The sequence below is a fragment of the Chaetura pelagica genome, unplaced genomic scaffold (genome assembly GCF_000747805.2).
Source record: "Chaetura pelagica isolate M959 unplaced genomic scaffold, ChaPel_1.0 scaffold177, whole genome shotgun sequence".
Classification (NCBI taxonomy): domain Eukaryota; kingdom Metazoa; phylum Chordata; class Aves; order Apodiformes; family Apodidae; genus Chaetura; species Chaetura pelagica.
In genome coordinates, this window is record NW_009953803.1 from 731,778 (window position 1) to 759,642 (window position 27,865).

The following is a 27,865-nucleotide window of genomic DNA, read 5'->3' on the forward strand; positions in this document are numbered from 1 at the left end:
GGAAAACATGGATCTCCGTTTCTACTAAAGATTCCTGGTTTCTCAGTCGATGGAGAAGATGCAAATGGCAGTTCTGGTAGGAACTTAACTATGGTCGGGTTTTTTAACCACAAAGTTCACCGATTTTCTAAGTGTCAAAAAATGACAAGCAAGGAAACAAAACGTATTTAAACTGAAGAGCTACAAAAAGAGTATGAGATTGTCCATTTTGGAAACCTTTCCTGTATGCATCACACCCATCAGACTGAAGTTCATTCCTACACCATTACTTGCATATTACATTAAATGCAAATTACTGTAATGTTTTGTGATTGTTATAGTGTTAATCGATGCTTTGAAACTGCCTTGAAAACAATCCAAGTCAGATCCAGCTAAATACTTTTCCATATAAATTTCTTTATAATTCATTTAAATGAAGTATCTTAATACGTAGAAGAATATCTGGAACTTTTCTATTTAGTACAAATTCTGCAATAATAAATCTGTAGTTGTCATTTATTAGTTGACTCATAAGCATTAGGCATGAAAAGTATGGTGTCCCTACAGGTTAGAACCTATCAACCCTAGTTCTTTTCACAGGCTCTACCACCACAAGACATTACAGAGTAACAAAGCTCACAAAGTACTTAAATAAAGTGTCTATGTTTAATTTTTTTTCTAAGTACTCAAAAGGGTAAATTTAGGGAAGAAATAGCTAAAAGCTGCCCCAAATTGGGCTTTTCAAAATTAAAATTTAAAAAAATAAAAACAAACAACAACTTAAAATAAATAGGATTTAAACTGACTGTTTCTGTATTATGACTGGAATTCCAATGATCTATCCAGGACAGATCAGCAAAACTACATCTTTATATGTAGCGAATTTTAAAATATTTAAATAACTTAAAAGGGGAACACTGAACAAGTCCATTAAACCAGATGATTTGGGGTTAAAACACAAAACACGAGGATGGGAGACATGTGAAAGCATTCCTTGCTCTTAGTGTCAACTAAGCAACGTGTTATGGCAGTCTTCCTTATTGACATGACACAGTGTTGTGGAGATAAATCAGAGGCAGCGAGATCAACGTGTTCCAATTTCCACTCCTTCAGTTCCCAACATCACTTGGCATCCAGGCGCAGCCAGTGCAGCCCCTGGCGGGTGTAACGCACCAGGTCTGTCATGATGCTTGAATTGAAAACCAGAGGGCCCATAACTTTATCCAGTTCAGCAAAGAACTCTAAAACAACAGAAAGACAAGTTAAACCGTGCAAGTGACAGGGGAAATCCTACACCAACCTGCCCTCTCGTCAGCAGGCACCTTAGAGATGAAGGGGAAGAAAACAAAGATGGGTGAATGATGGAAGAATAAAAATAAAGGGAAATGGTCCTTTCCAGTCAACTTCTTTACTCTTTTGCAGGACTGGTTGATAAGGATCATTAAGAGTATGGTTAAATGTGGTAAATATTCCTTGGTCTTCCTCCTCAAACTGTGCTGTGTCCAATTAATGGAACCCCCAAAATAAGGAGGACAAGGAGCTCCTGGAGAGAGTCCGGAGGAGACCATGGAGATGATGGGAGAGCTGGAGCAGCTCTGCTCTGGAGCCAGGCTGGGAGAGTTGGGGTGTTCAGCCTGGAGAAGAGAAGGCTCCAGGGAGACCTTAAGAGCACCTTCCAGTGCCTGAAGGGGCTCCAGGAAAGCTGGGGAGGGACTTGGGACAAGGGCAGGGAGGGAGAGGACAAGGAGGAATGGATTAAAATTGGAGGAGGGGAGATTTAGATTGGACATAATGAGGAAATTCTTCGCTGTGAGGGTGCTGAGACCCTGGCCCAGGTTGCCCAGAGAAGCTGTGGCTGCCCCATCCCTGGAAGTGTTGAAGGGCAGGCTGGATGGGGCTTGGAGCAACCTGGGCTGGTAGGAGGTGTCCCTTCCCATGCAGGGGATTGGGACTGGATGATCTTTAAGGTGTCTTCATATCCAAACCATTCTATGATTCTACAAAAGGTGCATTTCACATGAGAATTTCAGAAATGGAAATGCACCAAGTTCCTCTTCCTACACCATATGTTTTACAGGAAATTTTAAAAAACACACAGCTAGGAGGAAACAACAGCTCCAACACCACTTTGACAACTAAGACCACCAGCCTGGGGGATCACTGTACTCCACCCTACACGTGCAGAGGACCTGGCTCAGCAACCACTAACTGCAGCTCCAATATCTAAAGCCCATGGGTCTTTCCACACACTCTGGTACATCCAAGGTTACAACCCAGCTGAGCCAGCACTCACCTTTCTGTTCTTTAGACAGCTGTTCAGCTTGGTCCCAAATTTCAGTGGCAAAGAGGAAGTTGGATGTGACCTGGACGTAGCTGGCTGCCATCTGATGGATCCGCTGGGGGATCGTCACCGAGGACCCGCTCCCTGAAGGGTTGGCTGCCCCAGAAGAGTAATTTCCTGAATTCCCTGGAGACAGCTTTGGAGAGACTGGGGATGGCATACCCACAGGCTTGCTGCTAACCCAGAGAAAAATACCACATTGTAAAATGCATTGCAAATTATTTGTGTATATATATAATGTCCTTTAGGTACACGATGCTGCAAGATGCCCTCTGAGACCTCTCTTCCCACATCTCGGGGTGTGAGATGCTCAAACATTCCCAACTTTGCACTTTGAACACAAGAAGTCAGGACTTGCCCTACAACAATTGAAATGGAAGAGCTGGTAACAACTGCTGAGGATCTTCCCACTCCTCTGTTTTAGCTTCAGAGCCAAAACCTCACCACCAAACCTCACCACCTCTTCATTCAACACAATCTTCAACTCATTGTTTCAACAAACAGAACCTTAGAGAGTGGTAATGACAACATTCCAGCTGCAGGGTACCTGCACTGCTGTAATACTGTATTTCCAGATAACATGGTGCAAATCTGAAATGCCCTCCTTACATTCACAGACTGGACCTATCAAAGGTGCATTTTTAGGTCTGAAAGAGAAGTAAATTTCAATACCATGGAACAGTCAACCCTGACAGTACCTGGAGCCATCTGGGCTTGCAGCATTAATATAGCTACATTAAACAACAAAACTCAGTGAGATGAATGATTGTGTGTGACACCCTGACACTTTTTTTTGCATGGAGGAGCTGCCTGACAAGCTCCCTGCAGGGCACGACCCCAGCAGCAGTCTTCAAACCTCAGAATAACTACCAAAACAATGGAATAAAATTCTACATCCTTAGAACCATCACCCCAACACTTTGAGGAGTGAAAAGCTCCTCTCTGAGCACCTCAGGCAGACAGTTTCTCTAGAAAAATAGCTGTAAGTTGAGAAACCCAAGTAACTGGTACTCACCTTCCCATGCCAGGTGATGGTGCTTGAGAATTATTATAGGAATTCTGTTGGGAAAAAATATATTTGTCACCTGATTTCTGTTTACACTCTATTTATACTTTTTTTTTTCTAGTTAATTGGCTATTTTTTGAACAAATGAATGTTTGTAGTTTTTCTTTTAAGGCCACTCAATACATACAGGACTGAATAGCCCTCTGCTCTAAACATTAGATCCCACTGCCTCTTGTGAGAACATTTTGGGTTTTTCAGCCCATTAATAGCAAAAGATCTGTCATTACTGGCACAGAACAATTAAAGATGGCTCATAAATCTGAGATGTCAGGCAAGTGACAAGCCTGATTCCTCCCGGTACTGAGAGCTGCAAGTGTCAGAGAAACCCAGTGACATTAGCTACATATCCTCACGTGTGCCTTTGGGAATCTCAGTCTATATTAAGGACTGAGTAACATGACAGAAGTATCCTGGTTTTTCTCATCTGCAACATCTTGTTGAAAATAAATCCTGAAGTCACTTAAGCTTTCAAGGTTCAGTTTTACATAGGGTCTATGCCACGTTCACATGTAGAAGTCCAAAAACTGGACTCAGGAATTTTAAGTGATGGAGAGCTTTGATTTGATTAGGTTTAATATTCTAAGAACATACAGATGCAATTACCTTCAGATGTTCAGTCAGAGTTTTAGAGTATTTCAACGCACTTTCCTTTTTCAGTTTGAAAAGCCTCAGGTATAGTAGAGATTGACACCGAAGACTGACCAAAGACAGAACAGCAAAACATTGACAGTTAAAGTGCAGTTTATCACATCTCAATGAATTTAAATATTCTAGTAAACATGTATTTTAAGTTCTGTGCCAACTCTGCCCAGACAGTTCTCAAGTTGTAGCTCAAACAAAAAATCCATAACCAGCTTCTAGTTCTCAAGGGAACAGAAACATGGGTTTATGTGCCTTAGAATGAAACTGTAATTTTCAGTGATCTTGCTGATGCCATCAGTGTGCAGTATAAGCTCAGGAGACAGCACTAAGTCCCTTCCTACACAAGGGTTTCATTTATATTTCTTTCACATCAGGACATGAGTCTACCACACTTTGCTGCAGCCTCCCCTTTCTTTTCCACCTGACACCAACTAGTTCTGGTTCTCTACCCCTGCTGCAGCCACTTAATTAACCCAGGAAACTACTTGACCATTCTTTACAGATAGATTATAACTGATCACTGGAAGGATCCCTGAGTATTTAAAAAAACTGTCAGCATTCCCCCTGCCCAAAGCACAATAATCGGATACAAAGCATCAATAGTTACATACAGCCAAGTGGAAAACCCATGTATTTGGTTCAGAATCCCCTGAGAACTCTGTGTAATGCAGCATTTCATGCACATAAAACACTGGCAATGGATGAGTGCCTTGTGTGAAGCTCATCATACACCTACCAAAGCACTGCCAGCCTTTTATCTGCAGCCGTAGCATCCGGTGCCAAGTAGTTCTTCAGTTTCATAGTGTATCTATAAAGGTATCAAGTAAACAACAAAATAAAGATTCCAGTATCATTTATCAATCCCAAAACACTGATGTTCTCAGGAATTTCTAGTTTCAACCATCTTCACCATTTGAGGAACCTCTCTCAGACCCTGAGCAAGTTGCTGACCAGGTAGTAATGGGAATAATTTTGCTTCTCAGGTGTTACAGGTTGTACAGAGACTTCAAGAGCCTGAGCAGAAAGCAACTCAACCTCCCCAAGAACACCTGAAGATCAGCAATGGGAACAAACTGGGAAGTGATCCAGTTTTATCAGAGAATGGTAAGAGACCGCAGAAGCTGGTGGCAAAACTTCAGTAAATGTAGCAGCTCTGCTTTCCCAGACCTCTTTCCCACCCACTCGAGCTCTGCACATGCTTTGCCATCCGTGCTTACTTGATTAATTCCACAGTTTCTGAATACATAGGGAACGGGGACTTGGATTCCTGAGCATTTTTCTCCAATGCATTCCCACACTCAATGAAGGACACCACAGCATCCAGGTAGTACACAGCCTTCTCAAACCTGTCAGACTGAGGAGAAGGGAGAAAACTTGTAATGACAGAAACCAGAGAGGGAGAACAAGGAAGCTCCAGTCCAGAAGGGCAGAAAAATGGCAAAAGCCACAAACAAACCCCAGAACCACATGCAAACACTGGCTAAGCATTGGGGACTGACTTACCAATGCATCTGCATTATGCTTTAGCTTCTTAGCTTCTTGCAAATAATGATCAGCTGAGTAAGTCCTGCAACAGAGGACACAAATTTATGGGCTCAGCCCCACTCATATTTAATATTTGCTTTTATGATTGAAGTTTCTTAATATGGCCAAATTTAATATTTTTTCTACCTCAAGTTACAGCTGCCACACTATGATAAAACTCATAAAAAGCTGTTAAAATAGTTAGCAAGTATGATTAGTTACAGTATGATGAAATCAGTAAAACAAGTTTAAAGTTGGTTCTCTAGTTTCAGGTAATTCTCTTTCCAGCAAGCTGGTGATTACACATCATTTGGTTAAATTTATTGCATTTAACAGTCAAGCAAACCAAACACTCTTCCAACAACAGGTGCAAGGAAGGAAAAAACCTGCACAATTTGAGGAGAAATTAATCCAGTACCTTCAGGACTGACATTACTGAGGGTGTGAAACCTTTAAACATTATAATAACAGAAAATAATCAAGATGGATTCAGGCACTAATTGCTTTTGCTTAGCCAGCCAAGACAATTGATGCTAAATGACTTTCACAACTAGGTGAGCAGAAGGTAATCACAGAAATGTAATTATATATTTCAATTATTACCTATGAGTTGATTAGACTTTGAAAGAAATCCTCCCATCCATCCTATCTTACTTGTCCAAGAATTAAATATATCTGAAGTTGGGATTTTTAACAGGAGATTGATGTCATTACAAGGCAACAATATTAAAAAGATTATAGACCTACAGAATGAATCCATTCAGTTCTAAGGCCCAAGAAATCCTAACATGTTTCAGTCACAACCACAAGGCTATGACATGCTGCCATTCCAAAGCACAGTCACTGCTCCCTGGAGGGTGCTCTTCTGTCTCCTGTACTTCAATCCACACTCAGATTTTATTTTATTTTCAAGTTTGATCTTATCTCAATTTCTTGGTCCTGTACTTCAATCCACACTCAGATTTTTTCTTTTCTTTTCAAGTTTGATCTTATCTCAATTTCTTGGCCCCATTATGTCTTAGAATAATTACAAAATCCTCTTAAACTATTTTGCCCTAAATGACTGATAGGATACTCCAACTGTCATGTTCACTTAGCTTATTTTTTTCTTTTAGTTTATTTTAAGGGATAACTACCAGAAGAAACACACTGACCAGCTAGCTTGCCCCCTTCCAGAGTTCTTAACCAGAAAGTTACTTTTACATTTGGTATAAACATAATTTTATGTGTAAAGTGAATTTAAAGAACAACAAAGAGAAATGCCTTCCTAGTAAGCACATTGTGCTGAAATTTTAAGTGGAAAAGCTAAAGTCTGCACAAGACAGTAAAATGTTTGTTTCATTTTATTTTCAAGATGATTTCTTTGATCCTATAGGATTAAATCTGCTCTTGGGGATCTGGGATTTCACAAACCAGGGCTCCTCTCTACCACCAAGGAGCACAACTCCCAACTCCAGAGAACAGGAGCTCTGGTGAGCAGAGCAGGCAGATAGGTAGGAGCAGTGTTCTGGAAAGGTGAAAAGGTCCCATCAGCATTTAAAAACAGAACAACCCTGAGCTATTTCAGTCTCCTGCTGGTCCTTTCATGCTTAGCAGGAAGGTCCAGGCAGGCTATGGCTGCTCCTGCAGGCCTGTGCTCTCTGCCAAGTGCATCCTGGCACAAGGAGCAGCCAGACAAGCACCGGAACCACACGCAGCTCGCCAGGGCTTGTACTTTAACATCTTTTGTGAAGCCAAAGGACTCTTCTCTGCAGGGAGAGGGCTGTGTCTGCAGATTCTCAGCCCCACAAAGAGAATGGCAGCTTTTGCAGTTCTTACCTATCATCAAAAACAAGTTTTGCTCTCCTGGACTTTGAGCTTTCCATAGATGAAGCAGAGGCAGGAGGGCAGCTTGAGGAATTGTTCAGAATCTTTTCCTGAAAGGCAAATTGTTGCAAAATAATAAATGTAAAGAACTGTTAAATCTCTCCTCTATCTTCAGAATAGTAATTTGCTGCATAAATTTCTTCCCTGACTTCAGATGTTACATGCCATAAGGTCAGATTGGTGGCTGTTTCAGTAACCCAGCTTCTGTGAGGCTTCCACCCCACGCTGGCAGCCCCAGGCAACCACCAAGCTCCTCACTCTTCTACACCAGGAGATCTCCACTAGAGGAAGGAATGCAGCCAAGGCTTTCTAGACACACCTGGCTCTAGGAAATCCCTTCCCAAGTCTCCCACATCACTGCTCCTAAGTCCTATTTTTCCACACTAACAAAGAGGTGATTAATATTTTTAGGATTTCTCCTTTCTCTCAGCAACACACTTGGCTGAATGTCTTTCCCTTGGAAAAAAAAAAAAGAGTTTTGGAAGGATAAGCATCACCTTCAGGGAGAAAAGGTAGCTGTCTTCACAAGACACTCATTGCTCTCCTAAACTACATGTGGCTCAACATGACACTCCAGGGTAAAAAGACTGGACACTGGAAACATTCTGTGAGTCACAAGTGAATCAGTTCTCAGTAGCTAAACAGTATAAAACAACTCCCCAGCTTCCTACGTGTTCTCCACTCTGGTTTATCGTGACTACACAGATGGATTTCATAACCCACATTCATCAGGTTGCAAATGATTGTTCAGGTCCCACAGACACATCAACCTGCAGAGCAACCAGACAGGCTGATGGCATCTACAGAAGAAGCCCTTTACCTTGGCCTCTTTAGCACTGCTCGAACCCTTCCCCTCTGTCTTCTTCTGCTTAGAGGAGCTGCTTTTACTGCCACCACTGCCCTCCTTGCTGAGGTTGCTGCTGGACTTCAGGGATGAGGACTGACTGACTGTCCTCTTCCGGGACCCGTGTTCCTGCTTGGAATCTTTCTGCAGGACTGGGGCAGCAGGAGATGGCAGCAAATCCTTGTCTTTCACAGCACTTGGCTTTGAAGACCTGGACAAAAGGAACACACTCAGCTTTTGTTTCTTTTCCTTTAAAACACAAAATCAAACAAACCCCCCAAAACACCAACACCACAAATCTTTTTTTTTTTTTTTAATTTTAAATTAAAATAAAGCCTCTTTTTCGACATTTTCAATTAAAATAAAACCCTTTTTTTAACCAAGCAAGATTTCTGTTGCTTGACCCAGCAAATCAGACAGGGGGGGAAAAGCAAGAATCATCCTCTCAGTGACGAGGTTCCTAGGAAGCCAGATTGAACTCGTTTCTCACCATTTTATTTGTTCTGACCTGAAAACACAGTAGACAAGTTCTAACCATAAAACCACATCCCTACAAGAGCTGTTAAAAAACTACCCTGAACACTGACAAGGTAAGAAGTCCCTGCCAAGGCCAGCGCCAGGCTGTCTGCTGCAGACCAGGCAGCCCAGAACAAAGATGCTCCAGATAAATGTTCTCTGGAACTCAGGACACTGGGAAGCTTCTTCAGCCTATCCTTCCATACACTCTTACTTACCTTGGCTACTGATGGCTACTGTTGGCTCTTCCTGGCTTCCCATAATGATGATTTATACACATTTTCTATAAAATCCCAACATTTAATTAAATGTCCCCCAGACAACTGCACTGGTAATCTAGTGGGTATCAGAAATAGCAGGTACAAAAAACATTACCAAGCTGGAAATGCATCCCTTCATTCTACATCTGTTTCCTAACACACAGTAAGATCCTGTGCAGCTCAGAATGGGCAAACAGGATTTCTAGCAGCTGATGTGCTGCAGCTTCTCACATATTTGTAATTTGGCAATTATTCACTGCACAGAAATATTTTCCATGACACAGTTACACCAGTTCTCAGTTGCTTGAGCTGAGTTTTAAAAGACAGTGGAAGAAAAAACCTTACTTTTTCTGCTGGATGAATACTGACCAAGAAATAAATCAAATAAGACCATAATAGCTATTACAAAAAGCATGGAAAAAAATCACAGAAATAACATGCAAGTAATAGAGTAATAAGCATCATTAGTGATTTGCTAATTCTGTGCTACCTTGCTGTGTGCCACTCATACTTCTCTTTATCTAATTTATAAAGCAAACATGATGCTAAATCCATGGATCCAAATCTCAATGCCATCAGCTTCCCAAACAATGCCAGTAAAAGTAATTTACTCCCAACTGACATACTTGATAAATGGAGAATCACCAGATTGGATTCATTTAAGAGCAGTTTTTGCAAGACCCAAAAGCTGTAAGTACAGCCAAAACCAAAACCAAACATCACTGTACATCAGGGGAAAACCAGGAAGGATGTATTCCATGGCACAGCACCCTTTCACACCAGGGGTTATCTTACTTCTGTCAAATTAAACAACTGTCCTTGGCCAATAGGGCTGGTTATGGAGATTAATTTCCACTAACCATCAAGAGAACCTCTGAAGTAAATCTGTCTGAAGAGTAAGAAACAATGAAGGTTTGCCCACTGATTAATAATGAGGAAACACTTTTTTTGGAGGAAGGAAGGAGACAGGCATCCATCATCTCCTTCATCACCCTGAGCCTTCAGTGTTGAAAACAGAGCCCAGATACTCACTCCCTGCTGCTGGAAGTCTTGTGTCCTGAAGGAGCTTTTTCTTCCAGTTTGGTTTTCTTGCTTTCACTGGCTCTGTTTTCATCCTCATTCTGAATAAAGCAAACAAGAAATACATCCAGGCAAACATTCACCTTTATAGCTTCACAGAGTAGCAATGTTTCACATGAAGAGACTTAGTTTAGTCTATGTTTTGCAGTGCACAGAATAAGGTATCTACAGAATGTGCCCTACAGCACCTACTCTGTAGGTTTAATCAGACCCTGATACTGGAGCAGAATCAACAACAAAGTCTGGCTTCTAAACTACCAACCTGCATAAAAGAAGCAGCAGCTAAGTTGTTCATTTTAGCACAAACACATTATCACCATGAAATACCAGAAAAATCTGCCACAGGCTTCAAGAAGACATCAGGAGACAGATTTTGTGTTGAGGAGCTTACCAGAGGTGTCTTATGAATGCCAGAAAAAGGCAAAAGTCTCACAGTCTATTAAAGCAAGCTCAGAGATTTTTATACAAATTGAATCCCAAACCCAAAGGGTCTTGAAGGTAAATTTCTAAGCTGTCTTCAGCACGCACTGGTCAGCACAGTGAATAAAATGGAAAATAGGGCCTCACAGAGTAAGTCATCTGGTGACATAATGCAGATTTAGACTCAAAAGGCTTCATTTTTGTCCCACCAATGCTGCAACACTCAGCCCTATGACTGAAGAAATGCACAAGCAAATATTGTGTAGAAACCAAGTGGTGACAGTTGTGCACAGAGTCCTCTCAAGGACCAAAAGCCAGGGGGAAAGGGGGAGGTTCTTCAGTTGCCTCAAACAGGCCAACATCTTTTTGGGTATGAACCAGCAAAGATTAGGGAAATCTGAGGTTTCCAGCCAGATTATTTGCTGGGAGAAAGCCTAAACTTAATTGTTCTTCCCCAAGCTCTCTGGATTAGACATAAGAACACAGCTCTTTGATGCTGTAACTCCAGTGTGGACTGAAAGGCATAACTGGCACAGAAATAGAAGCTGGTGCATCCAGAGCCACTGGAAGATGTGAGTGCATTCCCATCAGCATTAGGAATTATACAGTAACACTTGCAAAACGTAATCAGTAATTGTACTGGTCAGAGTTATTCCAATTTTACAAAAAAGCTCATTCTTTCTCTCTTAATTTCCTTATCCAAGGAAAACAGGAATCTTACAAACAGTACAGGAGAAACCCTGTTTGCAGTTACACACCAAGTCTCCTAGACAACACTAATTTCAGTCAGGGACCAAGCTTACTTGGGCTGCTCAGAAAACTGGTTTCACTGAAATTATCTGTCTCCTCTGGAGAGACAAATGACTCTCTGGATGATATTATATAATCCTTCGACTTCAACAAAGTCTTACAACCACTGCCAAATCTCTGTCAAAATGAAATTTTCAGAATGAAATCCAGTGCAGCAGGGCAATTTCTGCATCCCCAAACCAGGGCTTCATGGTCCTAAGTTCAGGGAAAACAGGAATGTGTAAAACCCTTTGATCACTCAGTCCATCTTACAGTCACAGGTTTGCTCTTGACACAGACTGGCAATGTCCAGAGCTTTCTACAAGCTGTTTAGAATTACACCAACTACTTCTTACCATTCCTCCCCTCTGAGACTATTGCTCCTACTCAGGTTTCTACAAGCTGTTTAAAATTACACCACCAACTACTTCTTACCACTCCTCCCCTCTGAGACTATTGCTCCTACTCAGCTCCCCCATTGATTCCTGTCCATTCTAGTGTCCCCAGGCATTTCTGTTTTTTTATTTATAGCTGAAAAGATTAAATGCTTTTTTGGAAAAGATTACACATGCTTACAGAGAGATTCCTCTGCTCCCAGTAAAGCAGCACCCCTCCTGCCACCATGCCCCAAGCTTGTTTCTGTCCTGGCAATAAGCAGTTGTATGATTCACTGGTTCAAGGAGCTGATCCAGCTGAAAACTGCCTTCTTTTTTTTGGCCAGGTGAATTTTCCATTGGATCTGCTGCCTGAGCTGGCCTGCAGCACAGCAGGGGCTGATGCCAGATCAAGTGGAGGCACGAGAGGGCAAGATGGCTCAAAGGGAGAGGAGCTGTGCCACCTTCTGCAACTCTGGCTACAAAGCCAACACTCCTGTAGGTGCAACCTTCTCCCTTCCCCTCTTCACTCCAAAAGAAAACCCCAATAGTCTCTACCATAACAGCACAGGGCTGAGTCACGTGTTCTACACAAGACACTAGCCAAAACCACCTCCTAAATCACCCATTCAGGTGCCATCTGGGTCTCTGGGCTACACACTTGACACCAGCAGCAATCCACTGAGAGGCTGAGATAAGAGGTAAAAGTCTATCTACAAAATTATCACCTGCTTGTGTTTCCTTTTGCCCTTTGTAGAACTTTTGTCAGATGGCTGCTTCTGGGAGTCCCTCACATGCTTCTCTGGCACGTTTTTCTTGTCCACTTTGGGTGCATCAGCATCCTTGTAAGGCTTCCCTGGTATTCTTGATAAGAGGCTCAGGTCAATCTTCACAATGAGTGGGTACCTTTCATCAGGATCACTGAGTGGTGAAAGAAGCTCTTTCTCTTCCATAGGAGAGAACATTCTTTGCCGAAAAAAGGTGTCATCCTCCTCCATGGAAGATTTAACAGGAGTCCTATTGCTCTCAGAGTACTTGGGTGTTTGTGAGGAAGGAGGCAGGCTCTCATTTTCATCAGAATCAGAGGATGAGGTATCTGTTTCTATGAATTCCCTGGATTTCTGGGCAGATTTGCTTGAAGCCTTGTATTTCTTTTTCTCTGTTGTAGGCCGAGGGGAAGATTTGGGCTCTTTCTTTATACTGGGTTTTCTGGAGCCTTTTGTGGCTGCCTTGTGCCTGTTGGAAGGGATATTTGTTGCCATGTCTACTGGAGTTTCACTCTCTATTTTAAGACTCCCTCTAGGCTCTTCAACAGATGTCTTTTCTGCTTTCTTGGGCTGCTTTTTACCTACAGTCCTCCTCTGTGTTGAACTGTCACTCTGGGCAGGTGATTTCTGCCTGCCACGACTGCCCTCTGAGCCCTTTTGGGTGGGTTTGGAGTCTCTCCCTGGGGTGGAGGAGATGGAATCCTTGGATCCGCCCTGATCAGCGTATCCGCTCCCCGGCCCCTGATCCCGACCCTCTTTTTTGTAGCCTTGGGAAGATGGGATATTGCTGTCCACAGAAGAAGCTGGTGAGACTTTATGGGAGTTAACTTTGTTCAGCCAGTTATCCAATTGCCACTTGTTTGTTGGTGGTGGCTCTGGCTAAAAACAAATGGAAAAAAAACCCAGTGTTAGACCCAGTATTTCCCGGTTCTGTCACCCTTCCCACAGGACAGCCCTGCTGCTCCATGCCAGAACAAGGGCTGCACCAAAACCACCCAAGATAAATAAGTGCAAAAGAGGTTGATCAATAGAGGCACAAATAACAGCTCTCATTGTTCCTTCGCCAGGAGCAGTTGCCCCCCACAGGGAGTACTTGCTGCCACAGCTTCCCAGCCTAAATCCCACCAGTTTTAAGCTTGTTACTACACCCCTTTTCTGCACTTCATAGATCATTGGTGGTAAAATCCACTCTGAAGTCAAACATCCAGTGTGTGCTGATATAAAGAACTGTTACATCTCCAATTACAGGTACTTCAGCAAAATACTATTCCATCTTGAAAGCCTGTATTCCGTCCCACATCTGTCACTCTGGTTTGGGGTTTGTTTTTTTAAACAGTTTAAGAATTATTTTTTTTTTCCTGCTCTTAAAACTCAGGATTAATGCCAAGCTAATGAAGACAGCCCAAATACATGTCAAAATCTACCTCGGGGGATGCACTCTGTGATGGTTCATTAGCTTCGCTATCACTGGAACTGCTTTCACTTTCAGAGTCAGATCCTGAGCTGCTTTCAGACCCACTGTGGCTGCTGGAGTCATCCCTTGAGTTATCTGCTCCTTCACTGTTATTCTGTGAAGGTTCAGAATTACTGGAAACAAAAACAAGGAAAAGTAAACAAACACTACTCGAGGCACAAATAGGAATAATGAAATGTAATATTTTAACTAACATGTACTAAAAAATTCAACATAATTGAATGCATCTCACCCTGGAAAGAAACAGCAGCCTTTGCTTTTCCCAAGTGGTCAATATAATTTGCAGGATATACACTAGCTAATCACTGATTAAATTCTAATCACTTTTTGGTTTAACACAAAACAAAAGACAACCATGAATTTTAAAAATGAGATCAAGTCAGGAGTGCTGACTGGACTGAACATCAGCACTGTTTCCAAGGCTAAAAAGGAATGCCTACCTCCCAGGTGTGTTCCTTGGCACCGTCTTATCACAGTCCTGCAATTAAGAAAAAGAGCATGAAGCTTCTAGAAGTTACTTCAGGATTGTATATACCATTAAATTGCAAAGCACCAAATCAGAGCCTCTACATTTTTTTAATCATTTAGCCTGAAATGCATCTTAATTCAGTACTTTCAGCAGTTTAAATGTGTCTGCGTTTTCCTTATACAGAAAGGAAAATAAGTCAGTTTTGTTCAACTTTTCACCACAAACCTATTATCTCAGAGTCCTACACACACAGTTCTAAGAGTTCCTGTTTTACAATCACAGAGTCATGCTGGTGGCAGGGGCCCTGAAGATCATCAAGTCCAACCATAACCTAAATCCCCCTACCATAACCTAATTTACCTGTTCAGTGCTTAAATCATGTTGCTAAGCACTGTATCTATATTTATATATATTTAAAGTACACTATTGCCCATTTTATGGTCAGAGAGAGCCTGGCTGAAATCAGTACAACAAGATGTTCTACAGAAACCTGCACTGTTTCCCCAAAACCAGATCATTTTCCCCAAGTTTATGTTTAGGAATACCTGAGGTTTGTCTAAAAACATGCCACTGGATGTTTGTTTCTTAGCTGCTCAGTTTCTGAAACTCTGGTTCATGAACATACCTGCTCTCCATCGCTGTCTTCACTACTGCTAAGTTTTAGGTCATCTTTCAACATACTAAGTAAAAGAGAGAAAGTGAGACAAGTTTTTCCACGTAGGTTAATTACTTTCAAAGCATTCCTCTACATTTCAACATGCTACTGTTTATACAACCAAGCAGGCTGCGTGGGTGAATTCCACAAGATTCCAGCCTCACATTTCATGTTTAAGAATGGTGAGGTAAGTCATTCTTTAGAGAAGAATTAGGATTCTCGTACTCTTGATTCCTTAGTCCAATCTGCTAAATTTAGATGGGAATTTGGACACAATTTACTAATGAGGGAGGAGCTAACGTGTATGTTCAACTTACGCGCAATGGCCAAGAATATTGGTTTAAACAGAATCAAGAAAGGTAACTCTAGTGGCTGTTTCCTGCCTTGTGGCAACAGTGCCACTGTTCTAAATCATCATTATTTTATTATTCAAAGTCTTAATTATTTATGGTAGTCACACATACAGGCACTACTGCACAATACTGCAAAGATATGAACACACAGAGCAGAACACAGAGCCTTGGTGCTTATTGAAAGACACCCTTGATTACAGAAATAAAATGTCTTACTCTGTCTGGTTTGATTCGCATCTGGAAAAAGAAAAGAACAAAGGTTTAGAAATTAATACTTCTCAGTTTCTCAGCTCAGCTGTTCTACTGACAATCTGAAAAGAAATATTACTCTGAATGATCTAGATAGTTCCTGAAGTATTTTTCACTGTTACCTTTTTAAAAAGGATGCATTTATTTCCTTTTTTATGTTTTTCTGACCAGATCACAACCTTTCTTTTTTTTTTTAATTAAAAACTGTATTGTCACACTAAGTATCTTCTCAACTTTCTTCCTAAGCATCTCAGCTCAACACCTGTCCAATGCCACCTCTCATCCTTAAATCCTCCACTTTGTGACTGCACCACAACAAATGTTAACTTGGTAGTATGAGTTTTCAGAATCTACAACCACTTTCACTAAACATACAATCAGCTAAAAAACCTTTATTTTCATGGACATATTTGTTTGGAAACAATATTTTTACAGCATAAAATTGGTTTCCAGGTATGAGAAAGGCAAACTACAGCTCTCTAGAATACTCCAGTTCCTTTTTATTCTTCCTCCTAGCTGCACAATTGACAGAGTAAAATGCTGGATCAGTTAAGAGACCGAGCAGAACAAGCCTAACCAGACCCCAGAAATACTCTGCCCTCTCCTACAACACAAAACTGTTCCCATTCATTTGTGCAGCTACTCCAAGCTGACTCCAGAGCTGACAGCTCTGCACCACACAAGTTTGCTAAGTCCTGTCCCATCCTGCCCATTCCTATGAGCTGATACCTTTCTGGCTCAAAAGTCAGTTCTGAGGCCCAGACTCTTGCACACCCACCTGGACAACTGACAAGGAACAGGGAAAAGAAAGGCAGCACAGTCTGTTTGTTAATCTCTCCAATGTGCCATATTTGCTCTCCTGTTGCAGAGAAAATTATCCCTTTTTTCTGCCAGTCAAGGAGACAGATGCTAAAGAGCCTGTGCTAGGGCTGACACATTCTACTAAAAGAAACAGCTATTTTTCAAGTCTCTTAAAATTAAACTGTTGTTTGAAAAACGTTTTCTCAACAGCCACTTACGATTTGGACTGATGGCCATTGGATGTTTTTGATGAAGGATTGTATCGTTCTAGAAGAAAAAATAAATGAACAGTTGAAAACTTAGCCAGGGAAATAAGTCACTCCTAAGCTTCCAGAAGTACAGCCTTAGACAAACCAAGCCCAGCTGAACAGGGAGGAGAAAGTAATAGCTAGCTGATGCCAGGTACAATCTCCCAGAGACTGAAGAAGTGAATGGATGTAGAGACAAAATAATAAATACAGCAAATAATTTAATCAAGAAAATCTAGAAATTAATTAAATCATTGCTGTCTAAACCAATACACACTTACTGTGATATTAATGGTGTTAAAAACTGTTCTGCTTGTATCAAGATTAATCTACTGCCTCCTACACGCAGGACACAGGACACAGATCAGACTGTCAAGATCGGTCTTGTTTCAACATCCTTACGTAGCTTTTTGGCAGATAATCTTTAGATACATAAATCAAACTCAGAAGCCAATTCTTACTATAGAAATACACACTGATATAATCTGCTTTTCAGTTTTGGGGGGTGGTTTCCTTCCCTTTTCTTTAATTCTGGCAAATTGCCACGTGTAGTTCAACAGGAACAAGAACTGAGGCTGTTAAAAAGTTTGCCAGAAAATTCAATCAGGAGTTAAAAACTGGTTCTGTGTTGTGACTAACCTTGCCTCTCCTCTTAGAATCACCAAACCACTTCGGTTGGAAAAGACCTTTAAGACCTTCAAGTCCAACCATTAACCCCACTCTACCAAGCCCAGCACTGAGCCATATTCCCAAGTGCCATATTCAGATGACTTTCAAACACATCCAGGGACTCAACCACACACCCAAAGGTCAGTTGCTCCTGTAACCTAAGACTAGTTTAGCATCATGGAATTAAGTTTCAATTTGTTTCCTTAATTCCCTACTGTATCAGGTGTTTAGATTAAGCTGCTTGTGAATATCCAAGAATAAACCATTCTTCTTTTGCTCTTTAATCTGTTTAATCACTTCAAGAGGGAGTGGAAGAGAGTTTTGGAAGGTAACAGCACAAACCTAATTCAGTTGTACCTGGTATGTTACCTGTGTTAAATGATTAATTTCAGTCATATTCAAAAAAATACAGTTAAATCGAAATAAAAGCTGCTTTTTCTCTAAAATCTGAAAATACTGCCTGGGATAAGAAACTCAGGGATATTGTTAAGTATATTACTAAATCAATTCTTGACCAGTTCTCTCTCTTGATCTTAAAATGACAAAGTGAAAATGAACAGTGAAACTGCAATGTGCTTTTGCTCTCAAAATGTAAACATAAGCACTATTTTGGTTTCTAGTATGTTCCCCAGCAGGGAGCTGGGTTTTTTAAAGGGTGCTTTGGTTTAGTTCTCAGCTATTTTCAATTAGATCAACTCAGGCATTTTTTCAAGAACTGGAAAACATGACAATTTAAAAACACTTTTTTTTTCCCTAGAGGACAGTAACAACCTTGACAAGGCAGCTGTACCTTTCTGGATTGCAACAAGAAATGCAAAAGAAAAAATCAAGCAACTGTTTTGTAGGTTAAAACTTGAGAAAGTAAAAAAAACAAAACAAACTTAACTCAGGCTCCATCCTATGACCAGTCTGGAAAATCTCATTTTCTAAAAAATGTGACATACTAAGAATACTGAATCACAACAAAAACTAATATTAAACGCATCACAGGAAGTTTAATGTACTTACTCTGTTCTCCAGTGCCAAAACTGGACTGCTGAGATTCCTAAGGGAATAAAAGAACACAAATGTTTTTCTCACTGGGAATTTTCACATCTCAAAGCCCATGCTGGCATCAAGATCCTCTTTCCACTGAAAGGATGGCACATAACCTCAAAAAGAGAAACCCCCCCACAGCTCCCTGCTCCTCAGCTCTGCTCTCCCACTGCCTTGGTTGAAAGAAGGACCATGTGCATTTTACTCCACAAAAGCTGAAACTCCAAAACCCCTCTGTAACCTCCATAAACCCCAGTGCCATGTACCTTCAGCATGGAGGGGAACTGGCTAGTCTATTTCTTTATCTTCCTTAAACATAGAAAAGCTTCACTGCTAATTTTATGTATTTTCATTCAAATTAGCTTTTTTTTTTTTCTCCAGACATACAGCACAGTGCTGGACAAACAATGAATACAGAACAACCCTTTAACAACAAAAATATCTTGCCCGAAAAGGAGCCCTCAAGAGAATGAAACTTAAAATCTCCACAGCTCTGCACACTCTGCCCAAAAACCCCTTCTCCCAAGGGCTCCTCACAACTCCCTGATGAAACATCCTTCCTGCCCCCAAGGCCAGGTCTGTGTCCTCAGACAATTCCCTTGCACAAAAGCCAGTAACAATGACCTTTGATAAATAATTAATTTATTAGCTATAAATCTAGCCCTGAAAGATGAAGTCTGGCTAATTTTAGCACTTGTATAATCTTCAGTAATCCCATCCCAAAAAACCCAGTTCTATCTCCCAAAACACAGCAGATCATAAACTTTTTTACAACTCTACAGTATTGCTCTAACTAACACACACAAGATGCTACTGAGTTACTGAAAACCTACATCTAGGCTAGAATGTCATTTTAAAATAGGACCTTCCTGACCTTGTTTTAAAATGAGGACAAATGTTGGCCCCATAAATAAGTTGGAAATGTTTGACTCAATTCCTAAAGTCACACACACATTTAACTCAAATGCTCTGGCAGTGGCAAACCAGGATGGCAATTTAGCACTGAAACCCAGGGGGTTTGGTGCACCTGTGGGCCAGGCTTCCCAAACAGCCTAGCCAGTCACCTGCAGTTGTATCTGCAACTTACAGAATTTAAATTTTTAAACATACAAAAGCTTAAAACAGCAAAGCACTTTCGGGTATTTCTAACTTCCCTCAACTGTTGATTTCAAAAGTGAAAGCAGTTGTGACAATGCCTTGAGCAAGTATCTTTTTGATAAGGACCTTTCCTTGTAAGGCACTTCAAATGCCTCTAATCTTTACTAACTGGAAGAAAGGAAGGGACAATAAAAATAAAATAACTTGTGTTTAAAGTGAAGATGAAGTTGGAGAGAAGCCTTCAACAGAAAGCAACAGCTACACGTCCTTCAAAATAAAACCCCATTTTTATCATTTATATGGGGACAAGGAGTGCAAGTGTGATTCCCTGACAACTTTTTTCCACTCTCAGCTTACACAGACCGACAGACTAAGTCAAAAGAAGAAGTAAAGCCCCCCCAGTGGTCATACAGAGGTTACACACCACCTCCACAGAGCGACTGCACTGGGGCCAGCCCCAGAGGAGGACCAGGCATCTTCCCTGACTGACACAGGTGACACAAACCCTGCAACAGGCTCCCTCAGCCTCCCATTTCCCATGCACAGTGCAGCCTTTCACTTACGTGCCCTTTAACAAGGTGTGACATTTAAATGTGCAACTTTTTCCAACTCTCCTGCCATCTATTTTGTCTTTGAGTACAAGTTTCTTCAAGCAAGTCAGAGTTCAAGAAAAAAGCTACTTTCAACTCCGAGGTTATTTACAGAAGTATCTTCTGAAGATCTACTTCAGAAAGATGACATTAAAAACTCTTTTAACCAAAGTATAATCGACTGCTGAAGTTAGATAGTGAAGACACTTAAGCAGGACACAAAATTGCAGCTTGTTCTCAAACACAAAAAACTGTGGAGAGTAAAGCCCTCCCCAGCTTAGCAGAGCTGCTCTGCCCTTGCCCAGCGTGGCTTCATCCCAGGTGTGCTGAGAGGGACCCATTTCCCTGTAATGTCTGATATTTCAGGTCAAATCTCACTTTTATTACTCAGAAGGAAGTTTGTGTTCCATCAGATCCGGGCACCTGGCCACTGCCTCCTCAGTACCCCCAGCACGGGGCAGGCACTGAGCAAACCTGGGTGCAGAACACACCTCCAGGCACAAAACCTGCCAATGTTCCCAAACTGCTCTGAACAAAAAACTTCCACCCTCTAAGGAGCAGCTGGGGTTTTTAATATGTTTTACAAACATGCCAGTATTTCTGGAGTTTTTGACTGCACGCCCATGGTTTAAAAAAAAAGTTATAGAGAACAAAATTATAGAGTGTTAGGTCATGGGGTAACATTTTTTATCAAGGCTCTGGAATCTACATTTTTTTCATAGCGTCTATAAAACCTTCCCTGACCCATTTTCATGAAGTTTTATCTTCTGATTCAAAGACTTCCTGGTAATTATTAGATATATTAATAGTAAATGCAGGGAGGCCCCAGTCAGGAGTCTGGGTCCTTTCAAGCTACTCACTAGCTACACAGAGGGAAAATCATCCCAACAATCTTACACATAGAATGGCCTGGTCCACCAAAGGCAGCTTAATTTTATGTGTGCAGGCAAAACATACCAAACTTGTGCACACAAGAGGAATGTGGAACACTGCTTGTAAATAAATCGAGCACAGCACTGAACAAGTTCTCCTCAAACAGTGCTGCTCCATCAAAGTAAACCACTGTTTTGTTTTGTTTTCTGAATTCTGCTCTGGGTCCAGACTGCACAGGCCTATGGCTCACTAACCCGCTGGAATCCTGAGGAGGTCCTGCTGCCAAGAATGACAGAGGGGAGAAGGCAGAGGAAATTATAGGCTTTGGATGTGGAGAGAGAAGTTGACAAAGCTCCATGGATAAGATGTGCAGCCACAAAATAAAAAAGCTGGCAGAAAGTCAAAAGACTCAGAGCAGCCATAAATGGAATTTTTTTGCAAACCGGGTGAAGAAACAACTCAGGTCGATGGGTTCAAAAACTACAACCTAACTTTTTAGTTCAAACATCAAAAAGACTATGCAAACTTATGTGCTTCCCCTCTGTGTCACAGACACACAGATCTCTGCACACCTCCTGTCTTCCCAAAATGAGTCAAATACCAGAGAAACATAAAGAAGCAGCTCTAGCAACCCCACCATCCAGTGGGCTCAACAGTGTGGAAGGGAAAGCACCTCCCCAGAGGTTCAGGAATAACTCTCCAAAGCAGCTGAATAAGTACCCTTGTTGATGAGGAAAGGAGTAGAATTTCTTGGATTACAAAAAAGGTGAGAATTATTTCAAAGTTCACAGGTTTATATAACATAGGAAATTAACCCTGACTAAAAGTGACATAGACAAGATTAATATTGATCTAACTCATCATTGTAACACTGAGAACCAGGACACCAGTGTTTTTTTCTAGATCTGCCTTAAAAGCAAAGCTGGGAGCTGTAGAGCATGCTCTGCATTTTCAGCTCAGTGGAGAGGGTGAGGACAACAGGGCTGCCCCCAGCCTGGGGACATCCAGCCACCAGAGCCTGAACCAGGCACCAGTCTGCAGGACTTTTCTGGATGTGCACCAACAACATGGGACCTGCAACTTTCAGCCAAAAGAAGGTGATGTCAAACTTCACAGAAGACAATCTGTTTAGGCAGATTACATAAGAGATCTCAGTGAGAAAATCTTCTTAAAGTCCCTCACTGTTCTGTTTTGGGGAGCCATTTGGATGAAACAGGCAATTCGTGGCAACATGTGGTGAGAATAAGCACAGCGGCCTGGTCAGAATAAAGGTTGTCTTCATTATCCCTGTTAAGGCAACTTTTAAAAGACCAACAGCGTAACTTCTTCCCAGTGAAATGATGCCTAATTAGGCACCCAAACCCATTTCAGAGATGTGTTGAGTCTGGAGAGCAAAAAAAAGTATCGCTGAGTTGTATCTTTTCCTAGTTATCAGTAGGTACAGGAAACCAAACACCAACTCTTGAATGAGTCAGCTATGGTGAGCTGAGCAGTGCTGGCTGAAGCTGCACCCACAGCTATCTGCACTGCCCATCTCTGCCCTGCCTGCCCAGCCCCAGTCAAGACCTGCAGATTGCAGAGCTGCACTTCAAGGCAGTCACCAGTGCCTGAAACCCTGCAGCTGGGGAAGGCAGCAGGAGAACTTCCTCAGAGGTGTCACCTCAAGCAGGTTTCCTAGACACGTGCTCTGTGCTGTCAACAGCAGCGCAGAGGTGCTGATTTCTCATTAGAATTAATAGTTTGAACACTTCAGTAGTTAGTAAGTACATGGGGGGTTAGGAAAAGTGAACTAAAAATTTCTGTAGCAAAACATCTGATTTTAAAGCTGGTTTAATTTTTTGTAATTGAAAATGTAAGATCTAATAGAACTACTAATGGATTTCAAAATGATCAGGAAAATTAAGTAAATTTTCAGTCCTCAGCACCTGGCAGCCAGTCTCCATTGCTTTTCTAGATGGAGGGAAACACCACACTTACTTGGTCCTACACAGCACAGTGCAAAGCCTTCTCTTAATAGGGAAAAAGGCTCAATGGCATTTTCAAGCTTCAGAAGAATCCTGAAGGTCTGAACTTATGAAACAAAAATTTAGAAGCTGTATTATAGATGTCTCTGCAGACTGCTGTGTGTAAACTGGAAGAAAAACAATTACATCCTTCACAAGACTAATGCTGACAAACCTTACTGTGAAGCGAGATAGAAGAGATACAAAGCACTACAATAAACCCAGAACTTCACAGAATTGAACTTCAGAGAGTTCCAAAATCCTGATCTTTAATAGCAGTTAACTCCTACAGCATTCAGTATCTGAATATAAGACTGACCTTTGTTGGAAAAGGAAACTTGGATGGTTCAGTTTTGCACGGTGTATGAATGGCAGTCAGTGGAGGAGGCCAGGAATGGGTCATCTCCTAGAACCAGCACAGAAAAGGAAAGTATTAACAAAATGAAAGCAAAGATTTAAAGTTACAATCTTGATTCTAATGGTAACCCTATCTCTCAATTTTCAGTTCATTGTTCACACTTCGCTGAGGATTATATCGAAATCTTTATTTCCCAAATGTGGAACAAAGATGCTGCACATAAACCTAAATCTGAAATTGTTACCCATGAGAACAGACAGTGAAGTCATGGATCAGCAGAACTGGTTGGCTAGAGTATAAACTGCAGGAGAAGTCAGAGTCTGATCATTTCAGACTGTGGAGTGCACGTGTAGGATCCAGGGGCAGAAAAAAGAATCCTAGGAGAGAGAAGGCTACACAGTTCAAGGAAAAGAGGAAAAATCAAATGCCTGAAGCTACAAAGTGCCTTCTATTCTCTCAGAGCTTTCCCAAGGACCACAGAGTACTTAAGGTCAGAGCAAACAGTAAGCCTTGGAAATGCTCAAGGGGAATCTTACAAAAGTCTTGATAAAATAACCCAGGTAGAAGAGAAGGGAAAGTTCTGCCATGGGGTAGCAAAATATTACTATGATCTAAAGATATTGGAATGTAAGGACCACATCTTGTTGGCAGAAATGGCTAATTCTGGTCTGGCTAGCAGGGAGGTGGCCTAGACAAACAGGAATGCAGTGGGGATTCCTAGGGCATGATGTGCACCCCCAGCAGCTCCCAGAGCCCAGCTCATACTCAGCTCGGCTTCCAGGTTTCCCCGAACAGCCCTCCTGTAACGACTTGCCAACAAGTCAATTTAAAGGGCACTCACTTTAGAGTACCTTCCACCTCCTTAGTAATGTTTGGATTTTCAACAAATAAGTTATGAACAAAAGCACAAATAACTTACTTTTAGAATTTCATCCACACAGCTCACGTCACCAGATGCTGATGCCTACAAATCAAAACTCAAGATTAATGTCTCCTAAAGTAAATTTTCCTTGTAAGACCCCAGGGGCAAGAAACAGTTTAGAAGAACTTCAATCTTTATTGTGATTCACATGGACTCTATAGACACAAACAGACCTTGCTAATCCTTTTCAGCAGCACTAATTTTAATATCAGAGAGATCCATATTTTTATGATGAGTCACATGCAGTTATGAAAAGCAAATACACGGTATCTATAAAACTGCCACAATAATCTCTTACTTTTTACTTGACAGTTAACGTGCTCACAGGCAGTTAGTGATCTGAAACATCTCTAGAGAGAGGAAAGAGAATTGTAGCCTTTCATCATTTCCTGGAAGAAGCCACTGAGCAACATCTGAACTCAGAATCATGACTGTGAATGCACAGTAATGCCAAGCTGCATGAGGAAGTAAAACATGACAGCATGAAGCTAAAACCAGCAGTAACCATCAAACTATGGATCCCTGACTCCTACGAGCAGAAAGGGAGCAAAGCTACTACATGATTCACTGCATCAGCATATCAAAGCTTTAGGAATAAGAAAATAATTTCTTTTCAAATTAACTTACCTGTGTCCTGGATCCTATTCTATGTGTTGAAATCCCAGGAACAACCACTCTCCTTGTAAGTAAGTGAGCCATAGCCAGAGGCTGTGCCTTGACAACTCAGGAATTACCAAACCAGTGAAAGTTGTTACCTTGACTGTATTTTGTACCCAGCATACCTGATACAAGTTCTGACCCTGTTCAGTTTGGTGTGATTTAGGGCTAGTTTGTTTTCCCTAGGTGAAAGTATAATAATCACATCCAGTAATTACAACACACTTCAAAAGAAAATCTGATACATGCAGATTGTATCACCAGTCTAAGACAACATGGCTCCCAGTAATGACAACGTGTGTATCCACTTGTCAAAGTATTTGTGAATATCCCACTATTTCACTAACTTCTGACTACAGACACTCTCTACTGAAATTAGGCTTCCTGGGTTAACTTAGCCTTTCTGAATGTCTCACAGCTTTTATTTAATAAAAATCACAGTATCCGCACATGGAAGGAGAATGAAACAATTACTTTTGTACATTCCCCATTTCAAATATAGGCCTTTACTGCATAAGTTTAAGATGCTCTGAGTAACAAAAAAACCCTCCAGCGTTTACTAAAAGCTAGATTTTGGTTATGTAGCTGGTGATTTTAAAGAAGCTGGAAAATCCCAGCCCAAAGGGACTCCCACTGAAGAAGCCAGGAAGCAGCCAGTAACTTACATCTAGTGGTTGAGAAGGTATTTTCAGCTTGGTGAGATGTGCTTTGCTGCTGGGCTTCAGCTCGTTCACGCTGCTGCCGTGAGTCTGGCTGCTGTAGTGTTCTGAGGATAACTTTGGTTCCATGGATTCCTGCCCATCCATTGGCCTGACATATGCAGTGGGTTTCTGTAACATAGAACTGGACTTGGACATTAGGGAAGGCGGAAAAGACTGATTAGAGTGTTGTCCACTTGAAAATGAGGGTACACGGGAGGGAGAGTCCCAGTTGGCATCAGGATCCCGGGGAGATTTTGAACGTTGATGTTCTTTGCTGTGGTGATCATTTCCATGAGATCTCGAATGACTGGAGCTCAAAGAAGAAACAGCAGGTGGTTTCCCAGGGCTGGAAGAACGGGGTTTGGAGTGTTCTGACCCATGCTGGCTTTTTTTGCGGCCGCTGCTGCCGTAGGAGTCACGGTCGTGCCTCTGGCCCCCGCTGCCCGCGCTGCCGCCCCCGCCCCGCTGGCTGCTGTGCCCGCCCGGCAGAGCCGAGGATCTCTTCTGGGACTGCGAGGAAGTGCTGGGTGCTGGGCCCACAGGAGTCCATTTGCTGCTCTGATGGGAGCCGGTGCTGTGTCTCTGATCACCAAAGAAACCTTGGTTTGGTTTTTCATCCGGTGCCGACGGTACTGGAGCTTTGGGAAATGCAACAAGCTTCTGTATTGGTCTGTCTCCTATAAAATCCTTCATTTCATCATAATTACCAAGCATACTCTGAATACGACTGGACAGTTTGTCTTCTTTGCTGGTCTGCAAAAACATATTTTAAAATAATGCTTTAAAAAAAAAAAATCACAACTTCATTTTCAGTTAATTGGTTTGGCAATTACTGTGGTTAATCTAAATTTCAGGGCTAAGATCATGGTGAGTGTCCTTGTCTTTTTTGCTATTGGTTTCAAATCCCAATTGTAGTTCTTTAAGCAGTGACTTAACTCCCAAAGCATAAGGAAAAAGATGTATGTCAACAGCAGGAACAGTTGAAACAGCACTAATCAGGGCTTCAAACAATGCACTGGTGAGCTGGATGCAAGTTTAAAAAGTGTAGCTGCCTCCTGTCACCTTAGGGGCCCTCACCTTAAAGACTTTTTCTCTAATACAAAATGTATGAGTCCTAAAAAGTTTTAATTAACAGTAAAGTAAAATCAGCTTAACCTCACCACTGCATGAAATTTTTAATTGGTATTTATACTGGCATAATTCTTGTTGCCAACAAGGTTATATATAAAGAGTTCTTTCCTACAGAACCAGTTTGTTTTCACATCAGGTACACTGTATCATTGCCCACGCATCCCAACCAGCTCTAGTTACCTTCATTCATGTGGGATTTAAGTTTTCAAGCACAGTAAAGTAATGGGAGCACAGTGGGGGGGGAGGGGGGAAATTTAAAAAAATCTCTTAACTTTCCTCCTGCAGAAGAACAGTTTTTGGTCACAAAGTTTGACATCTCACAAACCAGCTGAAATTGTGGTCAGGGAACAGGTTTGCTTTCAAAATGAGTTTTAAGCTACACAATAACAATTTTATATGGTACTTTTTTAGCTATCCCAGAATTAGATTATTTTTCCAGGTCTGTTCAGCAAATCAAAGCCAGAAGGAAACCCAGCACATCTCTGAAGCTGGATGAGTTCATAAACAGAGTCATCTACTCAAAGCAAACAAAAACATTCAAATACAACCAGGTGGCATACTAGTTAAAGCTGATCATTCTATCATATTTCAGCATTTAAAATTAACCTCCTATTTAAACAATTTCTTTTTGAGCTTGCCCAGGTCTGGATTACATTGATGGAAGGTTAGACCCAAAAAAAAGCAATTTGGCAGGACAGTTTAATTGTTTTGAGTCACTGTAGCAAAGCTGAAGAATGCAAAAAAATGGTATGGTTTTATCATCCCTGTTGACACTCCCTGGAAAGCTGTCCCTTCTTTGTAAGGATTATTATAAATCTGCCAGCAGAGCTCACTGGTCACTGCCCTTGCTTATTTTCAAGCCCTGCTTAAAGACTTGCTAGACACAAGAGCTGTCTAGAATGAATGCAGATAAAAACAGATTTACAAGCTGAATTTGCATGCAACTTGTGCTATAAGAACTGCATTTGTAAGAACTGCATAAACTCACAACTTTGTATGGTTCAGCAAAGAGAGGAGAGTTAGGTGGAAAGGCTTCTTCACCCTGTTGGATCTCCTGATTCCGCCTTTCCCTTTCTTTCATGCGCAGCACATTCCGGTCCTCGCGGTTCAT

At 41.5% G+C, this 27,865-nt stretch overlaps 1 protein-coding gene across 1 annotated transcript; it reads right to left on the reverse strand.

Annotated features, from left to right (window-relative positions):
- Positions 1-484: 484 nt before the first annotated feature.
- Positions 485-27,865, reverse strand: AFF4 (AF4/FMR2 family, member 4). Its single transcript, XM_010001223.1, has 20 exons — positions 27,743-27,865; positions 25,588-26,376; positions 24,263-24,307; positions 23,305-23,391; positions 18,395-18,431; positions 16,688-16,736; positions 15,037-15,091; positions 14,383-14,420; positions 13,893-14,055; positions 12,430-13,347; positions 10,071-10,159; positions 8,239-8,473; positions 7,371-7,468; positions 5,532-5,595; positions 5,246-5,382; positions 4,765-4,836; positions 3,990-4,083; positions 3,336-3,379; positions 2,273-2,493; positions 485-1,220 (listed from the first exon to the last, which is right to left on the reverse strand). The coding sequence occupies exons 1-20, from the start codon at positions 27,863-27,865 to the stop codon at positions 1,102-1,104; spliced, it is 3,477 nt and encodes a 1,158-aa protein (XP_009999525.1). The 3' UTR covers positions 485-1,101.

Coding starts and splice junctions, on each gene's coding strand:
- AFF4 (XM_010001223.1), bottom strand. CDS start 27,865: ATGAACCGCGAGGACCGGAATGTGCTGCGCATGAAAGAAAGGGAAAGG. Junction 18,432..23,304: donor AGTTTCCTTTTCCAACAAAG/GTCAGTCTTATA, acceptor TTATTCCCTTAG/GAATCTCAGCAGTCCAGTTT. Junction 4,837..5,245: donor GAAACTGTGGAATTAATCAA/GTAAGCACGGAT, acceptor ATACCTTTATAG/ATACACTATGAAACTGAAGA.